This window comes from Mirounga leonina, unplaced genomic scaffold (genome assembly GCF_011800145.1).
Source record: "Mirounga leonina isolate KUSES-001 unplaced genomic scaffold, KU_Mleo_1.0 Mir_170, whole genome shotgun sequence".
NCBI lineage: Eukaryota > Metazoa > Chordata > Mammalia > Carnivora > Phocidae > Mirounga > Mirounga leonina.
This window is the reverse complement of record NW_023270433.1, coordinates 30,288,184-30,311,773: the sequence shown is the minus strand read 5'-3', so window position 1 is coordinate 30,311,773 and position 23,590 is coordinate 30,288,184. Positions and strand designations below refer to the sequence as shown.

The 23,590-nt window shown below is 44.5% G+C and overlaps 1 protein-coding gene across 2 annotated transcripts; it reads left to right on the top strand.

Annotated features, from left to right (window-relative positions):
* The first annotated feature begins 45 nt into the window (after positions 1–45).
* MSANTD3 (Myb/SANT DNA binding domain containing 3) lies at positions 46–22,810 on the top strand. 2 transcript variants are annotated; one of them, XM_035016203.1, is made up of 3 exons: positions 46–89; positions 13,716–14,166; positions 22,151–22,810. In XM_035016203.1, the coding sequence occupies exons 2-3, from the start codon at positions 13,749–13,751 to the stop codon at positions 22,558–22,560; spliced, it is 828 nt and encodes a 275-aa protein (XP_034872094.1). In that variant the 5' UTR covers positions 46–89; positions 13,716–13,748; the 3' UTR covers positions 22,561–22,810. The 2 variants fall into 2 exon arrangements, with proteins under 2 accessions (XP_034872094.1, XP_034872093.1); XM_035016202.1 differs by lacking the exon at positions 46–89 and adding an exon at positions 158–249.
* Positions 22,811–23,590: the final 780 nt, after the last annotated feature.

The window sequence follows — 23,590 nt, the reverse complement described above, 5'->3', positions numbered from 1 at the left end:
CCCCGCCTGCGAGAGGAGCCGAGGCCGCCCGCGCTCGCGCCTCGCCGGCCCCTCCCCCGGTCGCCGCGGCCGCCGCGCCGCCGCTGCAGGTAGGAGGCCCCCCCGGCGGGCGGGCCGCAGCGGGGCGGGGGCGGGGTGGGGGGGCCGGCGTGCGGGGGCGCGGACGGGCCTGGCGGGCTTCCGGGCCGAGCCGCCGAGACCCCTGCCCCGGAGGCTGGCCGGCAGCCTCTGCGCGCCGCGACGGACTCGGTGAGTGGGGCTGGCCTGCGGCGGAGAAAGCCGCAGGGCGCGGACCTCGGGGGGATTCGGCGGCTCACCCGGGGCTGGGGGGACTCTGGCCCTACCCCCCGGGCCGGGGGAGCCGCTGGGGAGGAGTCCAGGCGCCCGCAGTGCCCGGCTCTTCCCATCCCAGGGTCCGCGCTGTTTGCCAGGCACTGTGCTCGGCGCTTTCCCATACTTGTCTCCTTTAAGACGCCCCAATGCCCCGTCCGAGGGTGAAATGGGAAGGGTCCCTCAGTCAGAGGCCGAGGGCCCAGCCTCATCACATCGGTGCCCGCCTGACCTTGGGAAAGCTTCTTCACTCCGATCCTGGGCTGCTGCTACTGTAAATGGGGGAACGGTGGAGGGGGTGTTGCGGGGGAGTGCCTGCTCTAATACTACCCCCTGGTACTGTTGTGAGAGATAATGTACATAAATGATCACAGCTAAATTTTGGGCACTTTCTCTCTACCAGGCCCCAGGTACTAAACAGTTGGCGTGAGTTATCTGAATCATCACACCGGCGCTATGAGGGAGCTACTGTAAATTGCCCGAATAATCTTTATTTAGGAGTAGGAAACAGTGAAGGATTTATTTAGCCTCCCTCTTCCGATCCAGGAGATTGGTTGTTTCTTAGATGTGGTAACATTTAAGATTACAAATGTTTCTGCAGTACAGGAGAGAGGTTATAGGATGCAGGGATCTATTTGTCACGCATTTAAAATGAGATAGAAAAATATCAGGGTCAGGGGTGTGGATTTCAGCGTGTCAGATGGGAGGTTGTGTTACCAAGGAAATTGTTAAATATGAATTCAAAACCATAGTTCCTGAGCTATGATTGAGGACTATTAGGGGAATTGGGGACGACAGAGAGAAAGGGGGAGGACTGGGGAGGGGGAGAGAGAGGCAAGAATTCTGAAGCTCTGGAAGGTGTTGAGGAAGAGACCAGGGTTCACCACCCCAGAAGCCTTCTGGACCAGGATTCCATCCTGCCCTTAGAGACCAGGCATCCTGCTGGGATGAGATCACAGGTTGCCTTTTCTTACTCCCAGGCCACCCCAAAAATATTCAGATGGGTTGAGAGCCAGACTCTTCCCAAAATGTCATTGTCCCTTCTTGTGATTCCTGAAATTCTTTTCATGTGTTTGAGGAGATTGGGGTACTCATGGACCCTAAAGGTTGATAAGACACTTAAGATACAAAGGCCTACCTGATGTAATGAAGGAGTGTGTTTTGAACACAATTCACTTGGTTAGAGAGCTGTGGGCATAAGGAGATTATTTGGGGGTTCAGTTTGGAATGGGGAGAATGGAAGGCTTTGGACCCTGAAGAAGGCAGAGAAAGGCAGGAAGGCCTAGGGGCTGTGCCCCCAGGAAAGGGACTAGTGATGGTGAAGGCAGGGAGCAGTGTGCATAGTGGAAAGTGCAGTTGCTTTGGAGAGATAGACAGTTTGGGGTTCAAATCCTGGCTCTGCCATTTATCAGCCGTGTAATTTTTTATGAGGATAAAACAATGTTTTTTTCAAAGGCCTGGTAGGGAGCTCAGCCAACACTAGTACCTTCTTCCCTGTCTATGGTGACATTCCTTCAACAAGTATCTGCTGAGCACCAGCTGTCTGCTGAGTCCTAGGTTTCCTGCTGGGGATACAGAGATGAGTCAGAAATTATGGATTCCCTTATGAATTTCCCAGTCCAGTGAGGGAGATGGACACAAAGAGCACATTACAAAAAATATGGGAAGTGCTACAGTATATAGTCACATACAACTGGCAGTGAGCTCACAGAGGAGTAACTAATTCACTCTGGATAGAAAACTCAGGGCCCCATTACCTCTAACAAGAGGAGTATGAGACTTTATGATAGAGATTTTGAATGCTACGCCACCTCCTAACTTCTGTCTTTTTTTTTTTTTTTTTTTTTACCACCTTTGCCTGGTCTTTGCCCTGATATCTTTCTTGTAAAAAAGAAGTCTAGTTGCAGTGTGTGCATACTTTATAAGCTACCTCAGACTCATTTTAGAAGGAAGCTATTTTTTTTTTTTTAAAGATTTTATTTATTTTAGAGAGAGAGACACAGAGAGAGAGAAGGAACACAAGCAGGGGGAGTGGGAGAGGGAGAAGCAGGCTTCCCGCCGAGCAGGGAGCCCGATGCGGGGCTCGATCCCAGGACCCCGGGATCATGACCCGAGCCGAAGGCAGACGCTCAATGACTGAGCCACCCAGGTGCCCCGGAGGCTGTTGTAAATATAATAGCCCAGGCATTAATTGAGGAGCCATCACAAAAATGTCACAAGAGTTGGACCTTGAGGGATGAAAATGAGCCCTTGGTGGGGCACATATGACTCTTGATCTCAGGGTTGTGGGTTCGAGCCCTATGTTGGGTATAGAGATTACTTAAATATAAAATTGTTTAAAAAAAAAAAAAAGGGAAGAAAGAAAATGAGCCCTTGGTGGACCTTGGAGTAAAGGATTCCAGCCAGAGGAAGCCTTGTGTACAGAGTCATGAGAACACAGCAGGTTCAAGGGCATGAAGTTGAGTTTGGTTTGCTGTGTTGAAAAATATATGGAAAGAGGGGGTTGGCATGGGGTGGCAGGGGCACAGATCTGGAAAGGCCTCAAATGCTATGTGCAGAGTTTAGACTTGATCACTGAGGAATGTGGGAGATATAAGAGGTTTACACGCAGGACTGGGGCATGATCACTGTGTTTTAGGAAGAGCCCTCTGGTAGTTGTGTGGAAGAGGGGCTGGAAGTTGGGAGATCATTTTGGGAGACCAGGGCCTGACCTCAGAAATATAAGGCAATAAGGATGAGAGAGGAGGTAATAAATACTGAGGTAAAACGTATAGGGGGTCTTAGTGATTGGTTACCTGTGATGGAAGAGCATGCTGAGTTTTCTGCTTTGGGCCACATTAAGGTGGCTGAAATCATCAGAAATCAGGAGGTTTGAGAGTAGGGGAATAATTTGTTTGCTTTTGTCCATGAATAATTGGAGATTTCGGGGCACCTGGGTGGCTCAGTCGGTTAAGCAACCAACTCTTGGTTTTGGCTCAGGTCATGATCTCGGGGTTGTGGGATCGAGCCCCAGGTCGGGCCCTGCGCTCAGCGGGGAATCTGCTTGAGATTCTCCCCCTCTGTTTCTCCCTTCCCCTCTCTCAAATGAATAAATAAATCTTTAAAAAAAAAAAAAGAATTGGGGATTTCTGAGGTGCCCACACGGACAGCTAAACAAGTGGGGATGTGTGTGGTGCTGAGGAGAGAGAATGGGGCTGGGGAGAGAGGATCTCCCTGATACCCTTACTTTCTTTTGAACAAACACTGAAAATCTACTATGTGCTAAAAATACAAATAAAATGTAGTTCCAAGCCTCAGGAATTCACCCTCAGACAGTGGCAAGCACTTGAGAATATGGATAGATTGCGGTACAGGGTAATTCTGAGTGCTGCAGGAGGGGTAAATACTTGGGACCCCTGGGCCAGAGATGGGAGTGAGCGCCCCTGATTGTTCTGAAGCAGTGGGAGGGGAGGAGCGAGCACTCATAGGCAAGGAGTGGGCTGGAGTGGGAAAGCACTTTCTGTAGAGGATACTTAAAAAATGATTCCAAGGGAATCTCAGGGAGCTTGGGGTAGGGGTGGGGAGATGGTTTGGGAAGGAGCCATGGGGAGGGAAAGGAGGGGCTGGGACTTTTAAGAACCATCTCTAGAGGAGAGTGTGAGGGTGGAAGGACGGGAGGTGGGAGCTCTTGCCTTAAACACAAGGCTGGTTCTGCTCACAGTCATACTCAGACACGGATGGTAAAAATAAACACTTCCAAGTTACAAGGCCGCCTGGGGTGGGTGGTGATGGGGCAGAGGAGGGAGAGCATTAGAGGGAGCAAGTTCATCTCAAGGTTTAAGACTGCAGAGTCCTCTGAGGGAAGGAGAGATGATGGAGAGGGCACAGGTGAGTGGCCATCCTGGGTGGTCAGCTCTGAACTTTCGAGAGCAGGTATACGGGAAGGTGGGCCCAGGCACAGTAATGTCTGATTACTCCTACCTCTGGATAAAATGAAATCATGAAGCCGTCACTGTCATAGTGTGGCTCTTAAAAATTTGGCAGACAAGGGCGCTTGGGTGATTCAGTTGGTTAAGCCTCCGACTCTTGGTTTCAGCTCAGGACACAATCTTGAGGTCGTGGGGTCGAGCCCCACATTGGGCTCTGTCGCAGTCTGCTTCAGATTCTCTCTCCCTCTCCCTCCTGCTCACTCACTCTCTCTCTCTCTATCAAATAAATAAATAAAATCTTTAAAAAAATTTTTGGCATATAGTACAATAGCATTTACAAGAAGAAGCCAGAAGTAATTTGTTATAAATCCTCTGTCAAAGGAGAAGTTTTAGATAGTAGAACAACTAGATTTAATCAGTAAAAAATGCAGACGGCAAGCAGGTTAGTTTTAACATATATTTCACAAATATGTATCAAATGCCTTCTGTGTACCAGGCCCTCTTCAGTTTGCTGGGGCTACAGTAATGACGAGATCCGATCATCTGCTTTTGACATTTCACCTGGAACTATTTAACCTCTAGGTTAAACCTGTGTGGGCTCCTTACGTGGTCTGATGTGCTGAGATCACTTTATTCTGTTTCAGTGTTCTCTCTCATTGGCCAGTTGCGCCACCAGCTTCATAAATAATCAGAAGATACCATCTATGCGTATTTGGCAGAGAACTGTGGAAATCAGGTTGCAGGAAAACCATCACAGCCGCAGAGCTATCATGGACGGCCAGCGCTGGATGGGACTTTAGAGAACACCCACTTTAGCTTTGTAATTTGAGATGAGAAACCAACAGGGAGGAAAGGGGACTTGGCTAATGTCACACATTTGATGTCAGAGTTGAGAGCAGTGCCCTTCGAGTTCCTAGATGGGATAGTGGGGAAGGCTTGAGGGCACCTCACAAAAGAGCCTCTTGACCATGAGAAGGTTCCAAAGAGATGTTGAAAACAAACGAGGAAGCTTTGCTTTTAGGTCCTCCTGTGTTACTGGAAACCCAGGAAGCCCCCACTTTTGCTCTGAGCCGCAGTTTCCTCATCTGTAAGAGGATTGGACTTTTAGTTTTTTTTTTTTTTAAGATTTTATTTATTTGAGAGTGAGCGAGAGCATGGGGGGAGGGGCAGTGGGAGAAGCAGATTCCCTGCTGTGCAGGGAGCCTGACGTGGGGCTTGATTCCAGGACCCTGGGATCATGACCTGAGCCCAAGGCAGACGCTTAACCGACTGAGCCACCCAGGCGCCCCCTGGACTTTTCATTTTAACATGTTAGGATCAATGTCGCTTTGAGAAAATGTTGTTTTGGGGATGCTGAGTCAGGGGACAGTCAACAGGCCAGGATAAGAAATGGCTTTTCACCTCTTGAGAGCAAAATGGGTCACCCATAACGTGTTGCCTTCAGCTTCAAATTTCCTTCAGCTCACTCACACACTGCTATGCGTTCTTTCTCTCTGCCTTTCCCAAGTCCTGGTCTTCCTTTGCTCCAATGCTAAGTCTAATTCCAGTCTATTCTAATGGGAATTAAGGTTCTTAGTCTAGATCCCCCCAATCCTGGAGTAGTGTCCCTGGGCACATCTCTGTCACGATGCTTATCACCCTGCCTTGTCACCAGCCTGCCCTCCAAGATGCTGTATTGTGTTAGGTCTTCATTGGACTGTGACCTCCTTGATCCTAAGGAATACCCCTCTCTCTGGTTCCTGTGCAGGGTGGGAGCTCCTGGATCCTCTGCTTCCTCTGGATGCCTGCCCCCCGCACGTGGACACATACACACGTCCTCGTAATTCCTCGATTTGAAATAGTCTGGTGTGCTCCTCCTGTCCGTTAACATTGCCACCACTCAGCATCGAGGCCCTTCTCAATTATTTATCCGAACGATCTCCTTCAACTCTGTGTTCATATCCTATACATTCTTAAAGATCTAGCTCAGATGTCCTCTTGTTCACAAAGAATGCAAATTAAGCTCTTCCTCCTCTGCCCAAGGTGCTTTGTCCTCTTTTGTGGCGTCTGTTTCAGCGTGCTTCCCTTGTAGTTAGCAGTGTGTGCAGGCCAGCTCGCTTTCCAGGCTATCACGTTCAGCTCGTTTTTGTGTCTCCCACACAGTCTAGGACAGTACAGAGCTTTTGGCAGTTTCATGACACATCCGTTGAATTGTGCATCTATGCAGCGAGAGCCAGTAAGTATCTGAGTATGTCTTGTAGACTGACCACTAGTGTATTTTTGGAAGTGATTTTTTTTTTTTAAGATTTTTATTTATTTATTTGAGAGAGAGAGGGAGAGAGAGAGCACGAGCGGAGGGAAAGGCAGAGGGAGAGGGACAGGCGGACTCCACACGGAGCGTGGAGCCTGACACGGGGCCAATCCCAGGACCCCGAGGTCGTGACCTGAGCCGAAATCAAGAGTCGGACGCTTAACCAGCTGAGCCACCCAGGCGCCCCTGGAAGCTGTTTAATATGGGTGGGAGGGGTAGGAAGAACTAAAACTTATTGAAGCTTTAGTCTGTGCTTCTTCTTTACTCAAATTGCAGGGTAGTTGTGCAGATGGAGTAAGGCGGAGAAGGAGGTTGTAGCCTTATTTTACAGATGAAGCACTGGAGGTTAATTGACTTGGCCAAAGTCACAAGGCTCGGTGAGTGCTGAAGTCAGGATTTGAGCCCAGGTTTTCTGCATTTCTTGGTTCATTTCACTTTACTTCATGAGCAGGAATTCATTAAGGTTTAAAAGATCCTGACACCTGCCCCAGGTCTCAGCACTACCCATCTCCAGTCACGGTTCCTGTTCTGAGTACTGGCTTCAAAGAACTCCCTTTTCCATGAAAGTCAATAAAAGTAAAATCTGGGGCACCTGGGTGGCTCAGTTGGTTAAGCGACTGCCTTCGGCTCAGGTCATGATCCTGGAGTCCCGGGATCGAGTCCCACGTCGGGCTCCCTGCTCAGCAGGGAGTCTGCCTCTCTCTCTGACCCTCCCCCCTCTCATGCTCTCTATCTCATTCTCTCTCTCAAATAAATAAATAAAATCTTTAAAAAAAAAAAAGTAAAATCTGGCCAAGTTGCTCTAGTCTTTGCTCAAATTTTAGGACTTAGATTGACCCTTGGTGGACTTAAAATATCATTAGATGGTGTATTAGTCAGCCTGGGCTGCCATAATAAAATACCACAGACTAGATGGCTTAAACATCAGAAGTGCATTCCTCCTAGTTCTGGAGGCTGGGAAGTCCAAGATCAAGGTGCCGGCAAGGTAAGTTTCATTCTGAGTGAAGCTGTCTCTCTAGCTGCTGCCGGCCCTCTGTGTGCTCACGTGACCTCTTCGTGAGCCCTTGGGAAGACAGGGAGAGGGGAGAGGGCAGGGAGGAAGGAGGGAGAGATGAAGGGAAAGGGAATGTTCTCTGATGTCTCTTATAAGGACACTAAATCTCCTTGAATCAGGGCCCCACCTTCATCACCTGATTTAACCTTAATTACTTCCTTAAAGGCCCAGTCTCTAAATATAGTCATCCCGGAGATTAGGACTTCAATATATGAATTTTGGGGGTGTGCAAACATTCAGTCCATAATAGATGGATTTTTGTTTTAAAGTGGTATCAAATGTACTTACTACAATCTCTGGTGGTTTAGTCAGTGTTAGTGTTTGGGGAATTGTGCTGTTTCCTCTATTCTTTTTTGGTATTGGATTCATGCTCTTATTTAGTACTGTCTGTGAGTCTGCCTGGCCCAAGGGGAGTTTTCATTGCATTTGGATTTTTTTTTTTTACCATTTTTACTTTAATGCAGCTTTTGATGTACAGACTGTTATCAGGTATGATACTCATTCTGTGCACGATGGGCAGCTTGATGCCTATATCAGAATGTATTCGTTCATTAAATGTTTAATGAAGGTCCATGACGATTGTGAGGGTCACTGCGCTGTTAGTTGAACCACACCTTGCTTTAGGACCGGGAGCACTGTTGTCTAGCACAACAGTGGACAGAAAAGATGACCTGTATTGAACAGAGTTGAGGGGCGGGGAAGGCCCGTCTTTCTCTAACAAAAGCTGATGCAGCAGGAAAGGCTTATGTTGTTGTTATCTATAACCAGTTATGGACATTGCTGGGTAGTTTCAAGCTAGAATTTGCTTTCTGGCCTCAAAGTTTCTATTCACAAGCTTCGCCTGGAGATCTCTTACTTTGAGAAGTGTTTGTTTACTTAGGACTGTCAGGTGCTCAAGCAGAATGTCAGTGTTCCCCTGAGGCGTGGACCATCTTGAAGCTACCTGTCATCTCAGCAGTTACTTTTCAAACACACATTCTTATCAGATCAACAGCAGAAATTATTTCAGAGCTCTGGTTAGAATGAGAGTGGTTCACCTTGGGGCGGGGTGGCTGTGGGCCCTAGGTTTGAGACACGGAGGCCGAGGTGATGGGGGGAGGCGAGGAGAAGAGCCAAGAGCCGCCGAAAGGAGATGGACAGAAGCAGGAACAGCTCCTCCTGAGTAGCTCTACCCTAGGAACTTTCCCTGCTGACAGATTGCTAATTGACATGTAATTTGAGCAGGGACAGGAGCGGCAACCAGGTCTGAAAGAGGAGAGCTAAGCAGGGTGAGGACATTGGATCTGGGTTTGAATCCTGGTTCTGCCACTTACGTTTTGTGTGGCCACAGGCAGGTTACCGAGCCTCACTTTTCTGATCTGAGAAATGGAATTGGTTGGTGGGAATGAACAGCTTACTTCATGAGGCTGTTGGGAATCCATAGGGGACCTTTCGGGTACACTGTGTCATACCAGAATTCCCTTTACAGCCCTGCAGAATGCAACCACATGGCCCAGCGACACCTGCTGTTCTACAAAATTAAGCAAAGTAAATTGGTAACTCTGGATTTACTTAGCTAGTGATTAAATAACAGTTTAGTTAATAGGCTATTAATGGTCCCCAGGTGTTGGTAATTCTGAGTATTTGCTTTTGAGAGCAGTCCGGTACTTTAATAAAGTTTTTTTTTTTTTTAACAGAAAATACTGTAGTGTAACAAATGGGGTCTCAGGGACTATTTTTGGGAGGATTAAATGATATAGTGCATATTAAGCACTTAGTATAGCGTCTGACCCACAGTAAGGACTCAATAAAGGTTATCTGCTATTGTTAACGGCAGTTACTAGAGACTCAACTGGTTACGCGGGTCAATATACTCCCCACGAGGTCACCACCACCTGGTGGCAGCGAGCGGTACTGCATACATTGTAAGGTAGAATCATTTAATTGCTTGAAATTAATTCCATGGAATTTCAGCTCCACCAAGTATCACAGGGACTTTGTTCAGAATGTGACTTATTTGCCTGAGAGCAGGAATTCATATTTCATTAAACAGTGAAGTGACATTTTTCACCTCCATAGTTGGCGTAGAATTAAAAAAATGTTAATGGCACCAGTAAACGAAGTAGGGAAACAGAAGTGCTCATGTGCTATTAGTAGGAATGTGAATTGGTACACCATTTCTGGAGGACAGATGGTGATGTAACAGAAGTCTTAAGTGTTTTCGTCTTTTGTGGCAACCATTCCTTTTCTAGGAATTTATCTTGAAGAAGTAAAGTTAGAAAAAAAATCTATTTAGAAAGAAAAAGTATATAAATAAATAAATACATAGAAATAGCATTGCCTATATCGGAAAAACATAGGGAACAATTCCTTTTTCATTTGCGAATGATAGCAATGATTTTTTTTTTAAAGATTTTATTTATTTGTCAGAGAGAGAGAGACAGCACAGCAGAGGGAGTGGCAGAGGGAGAAGCAGGCTCCCCGCAGAGCAGGGAGCCTGAGGCGGGACTCGATCCCAGGACCCTGGGATCATGACCTGAGCCGAAGGCAGACGCTTAATGACTGAGCCACCCAGGCATCCCGATTCTTTTTTTTTTTTTTTTTTAAGATTTTATTTATTTAAGTGGGGGAGAGAGAGAGCACACGAGTGGAGGAGGAGGGGTGAGGGGCAGGGGGAGAAGCAGACTCCCCACTGAGCAGGGAGCCCGATGCGGGGCTCTAACACAGGACCCAAAGATCAAGACCTGAGCGGAAGGCAGACCCTTACTGACTGAGCCACCCAGGTGCCCCTTTATAGCAATGATTCTTAAAAAGAGTGAGAGTGTAAGGGAAGGTAGACATATTGACATCTGGTGCAGAGGAGCTGGGATGGGAGGATCAGAATTTGCTCTAGGATCTGTGTCGTTTAAGAACATTCAGTTGGGCATAGATATCTTGGTAGTTAGAAATAGTACAGAAGAGCTATATTGTAGCAGGTGTATATTAATAAATTTCTGTTTAGGGAATGTTGATTTATAGGGAATAGGAATATTAATGAATGCAAAAAATTTTGGACCTTTGGGGAGGAAGGGGCCTGGATTGGGTTATTGCAGGGACATTAGACCAATATGATTGAAATACAGGCCTGGGACTCTAGGGGTGCAGAGATACATCCCTAAAGATAAATTTCTCCTTGTTTAGCTTTGTCCAAGACCTGAGGGTCAAAGAGCCGTGGCATATATCTAAATCTCTTGATCTCTGATAACTGATATTCCTCACAGTGAGTGTGGGGCAGGGTACCTGGTATGTGGAGACACTAGTCACATGAGTACTTCATTCTAACCTTAACTTTGGGGATGAGGTGGTGCACAGTGAGAGACCCTAATTGGGTTCTGTTGCCTTCATGGAAAGCCCATGCTCCTTGGCCTCAATCTCAAGGCTCTCTGATATGGCCTGGTCCTCTCCAGCCTCAGGTCTAACAGATTTCAGCTCTTCACAACTATAGTAACCCCTCCCTGGGCAGAGTATGTGAATAGCTGGCTTGTAATAGTGTGATTTTAAATTAGTATACCATTTATTTAAAAGTCACAGCCTTTTCCCCTAACTTTTTATTGTGGAACTTTTCAAACATATGCAGAGATGGAGAGAATAATTTAATGAATGTTTGTGTACCTGTCACCCTTGTTGATGTTCAAATGTTTCATTCCTTTCAAGTTGGTTCCTAATTCTTTTGACATGAGTTGATCAGTTTTAAATGGACTATATCATCAGTATCTTGATGCTTGCCTGTTATTCCAAAAAATCAGAAGCTTGGAAAATATAAGGACTGAGGTGTGTTGGCCCTTTCCACAAAGGGAAACATGCAACACTCATTTTATTGCTGTATTCAGTGTTGCTTAGTGACATTCTTGCCAGAATGTTTTTGAGAGATTAATTGCATAGGAAACTTTCTGTGATTAAGAGATGTGGGAAACACGTGGGGTCACAAAACGCACATAGGTTCAGGGGAGTAAGACATTTACTAAGCACGTTTTGTGTGAAAGATGCTGGCTCAGTACTGGGGAGGATGGTAAGATGACCTAAGGAAGTCATGGTTGTTGAGTAGTTTGGAATCACCCAAGGTGAGAGCCCAAGAGATAGTTGTGAAATGATACTAAGAATACTAGGGTATATGTTTTTGTTTTTGTTTTTTTTTTAATTTTTTTATTCTTATGTTAATCCCCATACATTACATCATTAGTTTTAGATGAAGTGTTCCATGATTCATTGTTTGTGCATAACACCCAGTGCTCCATGCAGAATGTGCCCTCCTCAATACCCACCACCAGGCTAACCCATCCTCCCACCCCCCTCCCCTCTAGAACCCTGTTTGTTTTTCAGAGTCCATCGTCTCTCATGGTTCGTCTACCCCTCTGATTTTCCCCCTTCATTCTTCCCCTCCCGCTACCTTCTTCTTCTTCTTTTTTTCTTAACATATATTGCATTATTTGTTTCAGAGGTACAGATCTGAGATTCAACAGTCTCACACAATTCACAGCGCTCACCATAGCACATACCCTCCCCAGTGTCCATCACCCAGTCACCCCAAGAATACTAGGGTATTTGAACTGCTAGCGGCAGCAGATTGTAGAACACAGGTTACCAGAGAGTGAGGACAGAGGTGGGGGAAATGGGAAGATAATAGACAAAGGGTCCAAAGTTGCAGTTATGTAGGATGAACAAGTCTGTGTCTATAGAGAATAATACTGTATCGAATACTGGAAATATGCCGAGAGAGTAGGTTCCAGGTGCTCTTAGCACACACACAAAGATGGGAACTATGTTGGGGTACTTGGCGGCTCATCGGTAGAACATGTGATTTTTGATCTTGGGGTTTAAGTTCAAGCCCCATGTTAGGTGTAGAGATTACTTAAAAAATAAAATCTTTAAAAAGAAAAAAGGTAACTGTGCGAGGAGATGATGTGTTAATTAGCTTGACTGTAGTAATCATTTCATTATGTGTATGGCTATCAAATTTATGTATATTAAATATATTTTTTCTTTTTTTAAAGATTTATTTATTTATTTTAGAGAGAGGGTGGGCAGAGGGAGAGGGAGAGAGAATCCCAAGCAGACTCCCCACTGAGCAGGGAGCCTGACATGGGGCTTGATCTCATGATCCTGAAATCACGACCTGAGCGGAAATCAAGAGTTGGATCTCAACCGACTGAGCCACCCAGGCGCCCTTAAATATAGATTTTTAAACTAAATATATAAAAAGGTATGTAGACTTACTCTTAAAAGAAAATGGAGAAATAGAGTATTTCAAAAATTGTAATATATAATTGATAACTGTTATTATATGCGAACAAAGACTTTAAAGGAATATCCATAATAAAAATGAATATTTGGTGTGTTAAAAAAAATACCAGATTATAGGGACAGTCTAGATTCTTGACTCCCCAAGGTGCCATCTTTGTGATCTTGGAAAGTCCACTTACTGGCCCTTAGTTCCCTCAATTGAGAAAAGGGCTGTTGGCCCTTTCACCTCTGAAATTATATGAATTATTTACATAGGACTGTACACTTAAAAGTGGCCCTCAGACCTTAGGGATCACAGACTCCAAGCCCTCATTTTAAAGATGAAGAAACAGGTTCCTCTAGGAGCATGGCCCTGTCCAAGGTCACAGACATAGTGATGGAAATGTCTGGTCTTTGGGGGTGATTTCTTGATGATTCTGAAATCTCAGTGCTTATGTTATCCATTCCATTTGGTTACACTGGCTTTTCTCATCTTCAGCTGTGACAAAACTTTGAGAAAGCTGTTTAGTTGAAAAGCTGCCTAACATTATGAATGTGGAGAATGATCAGTTCCCTGACATTGAGCAGAAATAAATGAACAAAGTAAGAGTTCCATGTAGATGTTCAACTTTTCTTTTTTGCCATTACATACAAGATATTCTCAGAATGTCCAAGACCTACAATAAAGGACCTACTTGAAAATCTTCTTTGAAGTAAAACCCCATTTCTAGTGACCTTCTGAACGTTTTTCCTGAGACTATCCTGATTCAACATTAATGGGACAGAAAGTCCTGCGTTTCAGGCAAGGGAATCATGTCAGGGATTAAGCTGACGTGGTCTGTGGCCATTTTCTTTGCTGGAGTTAGTAATGATTGTTTCAAACTTCCTTTTACAGGATCGCTAACAGCCAGGAGAAATAGAGTGGAAAATGCAAAACAACGAAATCATAAAACCTGCCAAATACTTCTCGGAATTGGAAAAGAGCATCCTGCTTGCTTTGGTAGAAAAGTACAAATATGTGCTGGAATGCAAGAAAAGCGACGCGCGAACTATTGCACTCAAGCAGCGCACCTGGCAGGCGCTTGCGCACGAATACAACTCTCAGCCGAGCGTGTCACTGCGGGATTTCAAGCAGCTGAAGAAGTGCTGGGAGAACATCAAGGCTCGGACCAAAAAGATTATGGCCCATGAGAGGAGAGAGAAGGTGAAACGGAGCGTCAGCCCTCTTCTGAGCACCCACGTCCTGGGGAAGGAGAAGATCGCCAACATGCTGCCAGAGCAGCTGTACTTCCTGCAGAGCCCTCCTGAAGAGGAGCCCGAATACCACCCTGACAGCGCGGCCCCAGGTATTGGTTCCTGAGGCCAGCCTGCCTGCGTGTTCTCACCGGGTACCTGCTGGGCGTGTTCGTTTTACAGTCTCTTAATTCTGAGGGTGTTTATTAAAGAGAAGCGCTCATGTCAAACTTGATTCTTCCCAATTCAAAATCTGCAGGTTATACAGAACAGGCAAGTCCTAGAAGTACAGAACGACAAAAGGACTTGTTGCTATCCTTGTTCTCGAGGTCTCCCTTGCCTTTATCATGAAGAATAAAGGAAAGATAAGGGGCTATGTTAATATAGTTATGAATGAAGTACCTCAGTTGCTTATCTCAACCTATGTCATCTCTATTGAAGAGAATTTCTTTGAGAATTTATATTCATTCATTCAATCTTATTATTTTTAAGACTTTATTTATTTGACAGGAAGAGAGAGAGCACACAAGCACGGGGAGCGGCAGAGGGAGAGGGGAAGCAGACTCTGCTGAGCAGGGAGCCCGATGCGGGGCTCGATCCCAGGACCCTGAGATCATGACCTAAGCCGAAATCAAGAGTCGGATGTTTAACTGACTGAGCCACCCAGGCGCCCCGTCACGCAAACTTATTTTTTACAAAAACGATTTTTTAGGACCTATTAGGCGCACGTTACTGCATTAGGTCACTCAGAGGCCACATTAAAATAGTGAACTATTTCAAACTTGAGAATTAAGTACTAAGACAAATACAGCAAACATCTGTTAGCATTCACCCAGATTAAAAACCAGCATTTCGACCCATTATAATATTGTGATCCACAGTTTTGGTTTGTGGCACTCGAGCAAAGTTGAGAAATTCTGGGAAAAATTCATTTTAGTTTTAATATACTTTCATTGAAAACAAGAAAAAATACAGAATTTTTAGGGAAGGAAAAGACTCATGGAATCAAGGGTGTTGTGTGTCATATGATTACCCCATAGCTTGAAAAGGTTGGAATGAAGGGGCTGTTGAAATGTCTCTAGGCAGGGGGAGGGTGGTAATGCATATAGATAAATTGCCAATAATTCTTGCCTCCTTTAAGGTAGGAATGGTCAGTTTACATAATGATTCATTGCAGTTTGCAGAAGACACACCTTAAAGCAGAGGAATATTCCTGGGGAGGCCCGAGTGCGCTCCAAGGACCCAGCAAGCATTTGCTCAGGAAAACCATGAACTTTGGCTTGCAGGAGGAGGAATTAGTGTGCCCAGACTAGACTGAGCTCTGTGGGAGTGGTTAGTTATAAATCACAAGAAACCATCTAAAACCAAGAATGTTTCCATATAGAGTGAAAAAGATAATAATAACCAAGTGAACCAATTACAGTTTTCAATTAGCACATTTTTTCACACTGTAAGCAGATCATCCTAGGAAGCGACATTATAATCAAAAATCTGCTGATCATTTGACCAAGATTAAGCGCAGGGAGCCAGTTGGATGACCATAGTGTCGTGAGCCTCACGTATTGTTTTCCAGTGTAGAAACCCTGCGTGAGTTTTGATTCTTGAGTTCCCAAGCCAGGGTACCTCCCAGTAGACAGTGTTGATATGGACACTGTTCCCTCTCTCTCTTACCCTTCCTTGTTAACTTCTGTCGTGGATGGGACCCTCTGCTAATTGACAGCATCCATCTCCTGGCCTCAGAGCTGTTCATGCTTCGCGGGCAGTGAAGGGAGCAGTGCTGAGGGAGCGAGGCAGGTGAATCAGCAGGGCTGTTTTTCACATTGCTTTGTTCCCTGAGAGATGTTGCCGAGGAAGATGCTGGGATAGACTGCTTTCAGTTAACATTGCAAATCTTTGATCTGGATTATTGTGTATCAGTTTCATAGGGTTATTCTAAGGGGACAGTCTTATTTCCCCATTTTCAAATTCTAGAGTAGGATCGAGCAAGTTCATTCCAAAAACCTTTTTCTTTCTTTTCAGAGGAAATGATGTAATTCATCTACTCATAAACACAATTGATAATTTCTAGCAAGAAGGGAATAAATATGGATTCTCATTGTCCTTCTGTGGTGACATTTCTAGAAACTCATACTTGTAAAAGAGATTGATTTTAAATTGAGTGTGTGTACCTATATGACATGGGAGACTTCTCTTTTTGCCGATGATGACCAAAGTACAGCCTATGCTGACTGTTCCTGTTTCTAGGTCACATCTGGAGGGCGGTGGAGAACCGTGGTGCTTTGTCAGTTGGGAAGTGTGTCCAAAGTAATCTGTTAACATTAGTAGTTAAGGTACTGGAACTCTCTTTATACATTAAAACAGCCTTGAGGTTACCTCATTTTGTATTTCAGCTTACTTTGGAGAAAGAGGAAGAAAGCTGTAATTGTCAGTTATCCCTTCCAGGTCTTGGTGGGGGAAAAAGCTGAAAAGTTGCAATAGGATATGGCTTTCATTTTGTGGTGTGTATTTTGTTCGACACATAGACTGTGTGTGTGTGTGTGTGCGTGTGCGCGCACGCTTTAATTTAGTATCTCTAACCCTGTGCTGTCTAATACAGTAGCCACAAGCCACAATTGAAAATGTGGATAGACTGAATTGAGATATGCTCTAAGTATACACACTGTATCATTAAGACTTAATACCAAGAAGAGAATGGAAAATGTCTTACTAATAATTTTTATTTTGATTACATGTTGAAATGATCATACTTTAAATATGTTGGTTCAAAATATATTATTAAAATTAATTTCACCTCCATTTACTTGTTTTAAGGTGGCTATGAGAAAATTTTGAATTACAGAAGTAGCTGGTATTATATTTCTACTGGACAGTGCTGTTCTAACCCCTTACAGAGTGCCTGTGCAGAGTTAGGTGATTAGAGATCTGTTGAAATTCGTTGAACAGGATGGAGCCTGGCAGCATTCCACTAGAGGCTTCCCTCCAGCTGTTTCTAGTGTGAGATGGTTTCAGCTGTGTCCTCTTGGTCACCATCCCCTGGATATTCTTAGCTTTGTCCATGACTTCCTTGAGATGTGCATCTGTATTTTTGAACACATAGTCTTAAAATTTAACACCAAGGAATGCATTTGCAAAAAACCCAGCATTTTCCCCTTAAATATATTGAAACAATTTGTATCCTATCAATTTATAATATGTGATCATTTGGCTGACCGGTCTTTCCCATTATCTTAGGGGAACAGGTTTGCAGAACAAACTAAGGGAGCCAACAAAATGTGCTAGGGGTGGGAAGGAGGTTAAGCTGACTAAATGTCAAATACATTTAAGAAAACTAAGCTTTCAAAAAAAAAAAAAAAGAAAACTAAGCTTTCAAGTAGTATTCAACTATCTTAAGAGAACTTATATATAATTTCATATGCTATTATATAATAGCTATTATTTCTCTTTATAAAGCTACAAGCAAATAATGCAAACATGGGTATACAAAGCTATAATTAAATAATGTAAATATTTATTAATAAATTCCATTATTAATCACTTTTTAATCCAATCCTCTTCTTTTGGGGTGGGAACTCCAGTACAGAGACTGAGTTATACTTCTGGTCATGGCACATTAACATCATTGGTCTGTGAAAAGCCCCTTTTTTGTGTTACTTACATGTTTATTCTCTTGTTATTTATCACTTAACCACGTTCATTCTTTTCTTCTGCTCCTAATCATTCCAGTGTACTTATGTATTCTCTCACATGTTCTTGAGAGCAGGCTTTGGTGTTTTGAGTGAATATATTTTAAATTTATATAGATTGAAAATTGTGCTATAGATACCATTCCTTTTTTTTTTTTTTTGGCTTTTTTTCATTTAGAATTTTTTAAAAAGATTTATTTATTTATTTATTTGGGGGAGAGGGAGAGAGAATCTCCAGCAGACTCCCTATTGAGTGCAGAGCCCATCATGGGGCTCGATCCCATGACCCTGAAATCAAGAGTCAGATGCTTAACCAACTGAGCCACCCAGGCGCCCTTCACTTAGAATGTTTTTAAGATCTATTCCCATTGCAGTGTGTAAATCTAATTTGTTTGTTTTAGTTGATGCACGATACTCTGTATTATGCACACACTGCATCTTGTTTATCCATTTTCCTAGTCAGTCCTCTTTCCTTTGTTCTATGGAGAAGGGCTGGGGTTTGGCCTGTACACAGTTTCCTTTCCATCCATATACTGCCACAGTAGGTATTTCCTGCTGATATTAAACTTACTCCAATTGCCCAAGTGGAAGAATACCTCTTTGAGTGTTCTCTGCTCCTGGAAAAGCCCTTAGGCCTTCCGATCCATTTTGTACAAGATTGAGTTGTTTTCTACTTCGGGTGGCTTTGTTTTACCTGGGAGAGAGATTACATGGTGTGTGTTTGCAGTAGGTTGCCATTCCCAGGATAGTCTTTGCAATTAAGAGAAGATTCTCCCCATCTGAACACTAGCTTCCATTCATTGAAGCTAATATTTGTTTGAAAGTTAATTAACTACTCCATCAGGCTCCTTTAGTTTTAAGCCCCAGCTTCTGCCAGAGTTTTCTTAAGAGGCCTGGATTTTTTTTTCTTCTTCAAAATTTATATGTTAGCACACATTCAAACTAAAAAAGGATAGTTTGCAAGTAGAGTCATTTCTCTGCTCCCAGACATGGCCGTACTTGTCTTCATGTTCACAGCTCTATAGAAACAAATTTGGAGATCAAAATTTGGAATAGGTGCCCATATTCTTTTTTTTTTTTTTAAAGATTTTATTCCTTTATTCATAAGAGACAGAGAGAGAGAGAGAGGCAGAGGGAGAAGCAGGCTCCCCGCTGGGCAGGGAGCCCGATGTGGGACTCGATCCCAGGACCCTGGGATCATGGCCTGAGCCGAAGGCAGACGCTTAACCGACTGAGCCACCCAGGCGCCCCAGGTGCCCATATTCTTAATAGTAGAGCGTTTTGTAGTGGATACGACTTGGAGGCAGCATTTTTAAGATGCATAAGTGATCAACTGAGCAAGTGAAGTAGAGAGAGGCTGGGTGTTGTGGTAGTGGAGCTTGGATTTTAGAGTCATGCAAGACCTGGATTAGAGTCCTGGTTCTTTCAATTAGCCAAATGACTTGGGATATTGTGTTTGGTTTTCTGTAATAATACCTCCCCCTCAGAAGGTTGTCTTACAACCTTAAATGAGGTGATGCTGTAAAGCACTCGCCTCGTGCCTGGTTCGCTACTCAGAAAATGGTAGCTGCCTTCATCATCATCATCATCATCATCAGACCCCTAGAGCCTGGAATAGTTGAGATTAAAAATGAGAATTTAGAAATGGGGAGAGATGAGCAGCATCATGAAGGCATTAACTTTTTTTTTTTTTTGAGATTTTATTTATTTATTTGACAGAGAGACACAGAAAGAGGGAACACAAGCAGGGGGAGTGGGAGAGGGAGAAGCAGGCTGTCTGCTGAGCAGGGAGCCCGATGCAGGGCTCCATCCCAGGACCCTGGGATCATGACCCGAGCCAAGCAGAAGGCAGACACTTAGCTTAATGACTGAGCCACCCGAGGGCATGAACTTTCAAGATTTAGAGAGCATACAAAACTATCTGCTGGAATGGAATCACAGAAAAAAGAGGCTAGAGGTATCAAAAATGTCTCTGTGTCCAGCCTTCAAAGAAGACACTTTGAGATCTAAGACTAGATGGGAAGCAGATGAGGTAATCCTCTTTACAGTTGTTTACATCTGAGGGGCCCTATTTTCAGGGCGAAGCCTTTCCCATTTTCTTGTCCTGTGCCTTGGCTCTCCACTCAGAACACTGTCCTGTCTACACAGTTGTGCTGGGTTGGGAGGGATGTGACCCACTGAAACCAGTTCATTCCCACACACTTCTGACATGGCCAGCAGTGTCCAAGCCCTGTAGTGGGTTCTCCACAAGGATGAGTAAGAGCCAGGTTCTGTCTTCAAAGTATTCAGAGACTCGACGGGGAGGTAGTTAAGCCACCAGTTTTAACAAGTGCTCTGCCAGAGGTAGGCTCAGGAGGCAGCAGGAGCGTGAAGGAAAGACATCTAATTAAGGCCACAGCCCTCGGAGTTGGGAAAGATTCCTAGGGAGACATCTGCACTATCTCTGGATGACAGAAGTACTTTTAACCTTCTCTTTCAGAAGCGAGACTTCTACCTTTCCTTTAATCTTAATTAGGGACCGGTTATGGTTGTTACCTAACCCATTGGAGTGAAATAATCTAAACAGTAGCCATTTCCCTTTTATTAACAAAGTATTAGGAGTTAGGTTTCCCCCAGTAGCCGTTAACATTCCCGGCATCCCATCTCCTGGAATAATGGAGTGGACGTAATAATGTAATCAACTCCGTTAATAAATTGATACTATTTTTCTCCAAGGAGACAATCCTCATTATTGGAAACATAAAGCTCCCCAAGAAGGCCTTGGAGTCACAGCAGGAAGACTCCATGGGTTAGTGGAGTTAGTGTCTTCCTTACTGAAACTCCTTAATTGATAAAATGTTGTGGTCCCATAAAAATACTAGTGCAAATGTGTAAGCTCTTCTCCCTTTATGTTCAGAGCTTCGGCCAATAAATATTTACTAGGCATCCTCTGTGTACCAAGATAAATAATTGGTGCCCAAGGATAAAAGAAATGAATAAGGCATGGTCCCAAAGTAATACTGGGATGTGGTAAGTGCTGTAACAGTAGAGTACTTGTAGAGAAAGGAGAGACCTGGGGTTTCACGGGTCCTGAACAAAGTACGGGTTGGGGGGAGGCTGAAAGGAGAGTCTGGACTAAGCACAGGTTTGCACGAGTGTGGGGGCTGGGGTGGGGAGGCAAGAGAGAGGAATGGTTAGCCCAGCCTCAGGCTGAAGGAACAGAGACAGAATTGTGAAAAAGAGCTTGGCCTTTATTTTTTAAATATTTTAAAAGATTTTATTTATTTATTAGAGCGAGGACGAGTAGGGGGTAGGAGCAGAGGGAGAAGCAGACTCCCCTCTGAGTGGGAAGCCTGACGCAGACTCAACCCCGGGACCCCGGGATCATGACCTGAGCCAAAGGCAGATGCTTGACTGACTGAGCCTCCCAGGCGCCCCATTTTTTTTTTTTTTAAAGAGAGCATGGCCTTTAAAGAATGTGAAGTTTGTGGTAGGATTGTAGGGCGCCCAGAGTATTTTGAAGAGTAAGTCAAGAAAGATAAAGGAAGGCCAGAACCAGATTATGAGTGTTCCTTAGGGTGCAATGAAAACAGAGCCAAAGATGGGAACCCCAGGGAAATAGTAAAGGGGTGAGGAGGAGTGGGTGAAGCAAGAGTCTGAGTCCTGGAAGGAGGGTCGAGGAGGAGCAATCAGAGGGGAGGTGTAGAAAACTGAGCAGAGAGCCATGGTACAGAAGTAATAAATTTCAAGATTGTCAAGTGCTAGGGAGAGGTTACATAAGAGGGGCGCTGAAAAGTGTCTTTGAGATCTGAATATTGACCCCTAGATGGCAGTGCTAGAGGTAACAGCCAGATACCTGAGATTGCAGATGAATGGTGTGCTGGGAGGTTACGCCGGGGAATGTAGACTCACCTTTCTGGAACATCTGTAAGATGGCTATCCAGGATTAAGACCTATGACCAGAAAACAAAGCAGCAGGACCCCCGTGGAGATTGAACATAATACAACTTCACAGCTGGATGAGAGACTGAGAGAGGGCGATCAGACTGAGGGAGAACTTAATCTGAAAACCCACTGTTGGCCTCGAGTGTGGTCTTCTGCTTACTCTGAGTTGTGCACCCTCGTTGAGAACTTAGGTCAACATAATAAGGTCTCCAGTTCTTTATCAGCACAGCCTCGGACCACTGTTCCCGGAGTTCACAGTTATAGACGTGACAGGACAAAACCCTTTATCATGACTTTTGAAGGGAACGTTGGTTTTCATTTGAGGGTTTTTCAAAATCCAGGCATGGCAAGGGTGCCCGTAGACATGCGGGCCAATGCAGACGCCGTTTTGGCTCCATCCTGTGATGGGGGACCTGTCGCTTGAAATAGGATCGATTTACTCTCTGCCTGTAAAATCTTTGAACGTATGTTTTCTGCTACTGTTTTTCAGAATCATTTGCTGTCTCAAATAGAGAACTGTGCGATGATGAGAAAGAGTTCATACGTTTTCCAGTGTGTGAGGGGACCTCTCAACCTGAGCCCTCGTGTGCAGCTGTCAGAATCACAGCCAATAAACACTACAGGAGCAAAACTTCTCAGGAAGGTGCTTTAAAAAAGATGCATGAGGAAGAACACCATCAACAAATGTCCATCTTGCAGCTGCAGCTGATACAAATGAACGAGGTGCATGTGGCCAAAATCCAGCAGATAGAGCGGGAGTGTGAGATGGCAGAGGAGGAGCACAGGATAAAAATGGAAGTTCTCAATAAAAAGAAGATGTATTGGGAAAGAAAACTACAAACTTTCACCAAGGAGTGGCCTGTCTCCTCATTTAACCGGCCCTTTCCCAATTCACCCTAAGACTGCGGGGGCGGCTCCCCTGTAACCGATCCGGAACGTGAACTCGCAGTCAGGAACTCGTAACAGAGCTACAACTAGGAAACTTAGAGTGGTAGTAGTCTCGTATTTAAGAACACATTCAGGTGAACAGCCGCACCCCGTGTCCCCCGTCAGTGGCAAAGAAGCTGTTCCAGTCTCCTGAAAATGATCCCTACGAGTGCTAGAATTCTGAATGTAATCTCTCTTAAAATTAGAATTCATACAAGAACCATGTGCGAGTGTTGTTGTTGTATTTTTTTAATCAGATTGCAAGTGTGACTATAAAGAAGTGTGGCTGGTTTTTTTTTTTTTTTTTTTTTTTTTAAGTAGACAGCAGAACTTTTCTCTCCAAATGAATCGGCTGCTGTTGAAAGCGGCTGAGAGCCCCGGGAGGCCACACGTTGCTTCTGCGGTGGTAGGGCTGTTGCTCAGAGCTCGCTGGAGGTCTTTAGGGGACCTCCCTGAGAGCCATGCACACAGCACCTCTTGTTTTTTTGTTTTGTTTTTGTTTTTGTTTTCCAGTGGCGTTCTTTGAGTGGCTTTCCCGATTTTAAACAGTCCGGCATTTGGAAGGATATTTTCTAATGTGGCTCATAAGCTGCCTTTGAAGGCCTTTCCCTAAATAGTGGCTCCAGCAGTGGTAGCTTTGGTGGAACTAAAGCTGTAACTGCTTTGAGGGAGACACGTTCATTTAGATTTCTACGATCTGTCATGTCTCTTTTATTAAAAGATAAGACTTGCAATTTTATAGTCACGCTATGTTTTTTAAAGGTGCTGCCTCCCCCACTGTGCTCGTTTTTTGCTTTCCTTCTGTAGTGTCCTCCCAACTTTGTGCTACTGAGTTAATGGTGCCCTGTTTTTAATCTCCAGCCACCTAGGGAAAGGCCCTTCCTTCACCGTGCTCATGGTGCTACCCAACAGTAATGCTATGTAGTTTGCATTGCACAGTTAGCATTGGGCTTCTTAAGAGCCCATTACCAACATATTTGGAAATATGGATGGGAAAATGGAT

Coding starts and splice junctions, on each gene's coding strand:
- MSANTD3 (XM_035016203.1), top strand. CDS start 13,749: ATGCAAAACAACGAAATCATAAAACCTGCCAAATACTTCTCGGAATTG. Junction 14,167..22,150: donor CCCTGACAGCGCGGCCCCAG/GTATTGGTTCCT, acceptor ACTGTTTTTCAG/AATCATTTGCTGTCTCAAAT.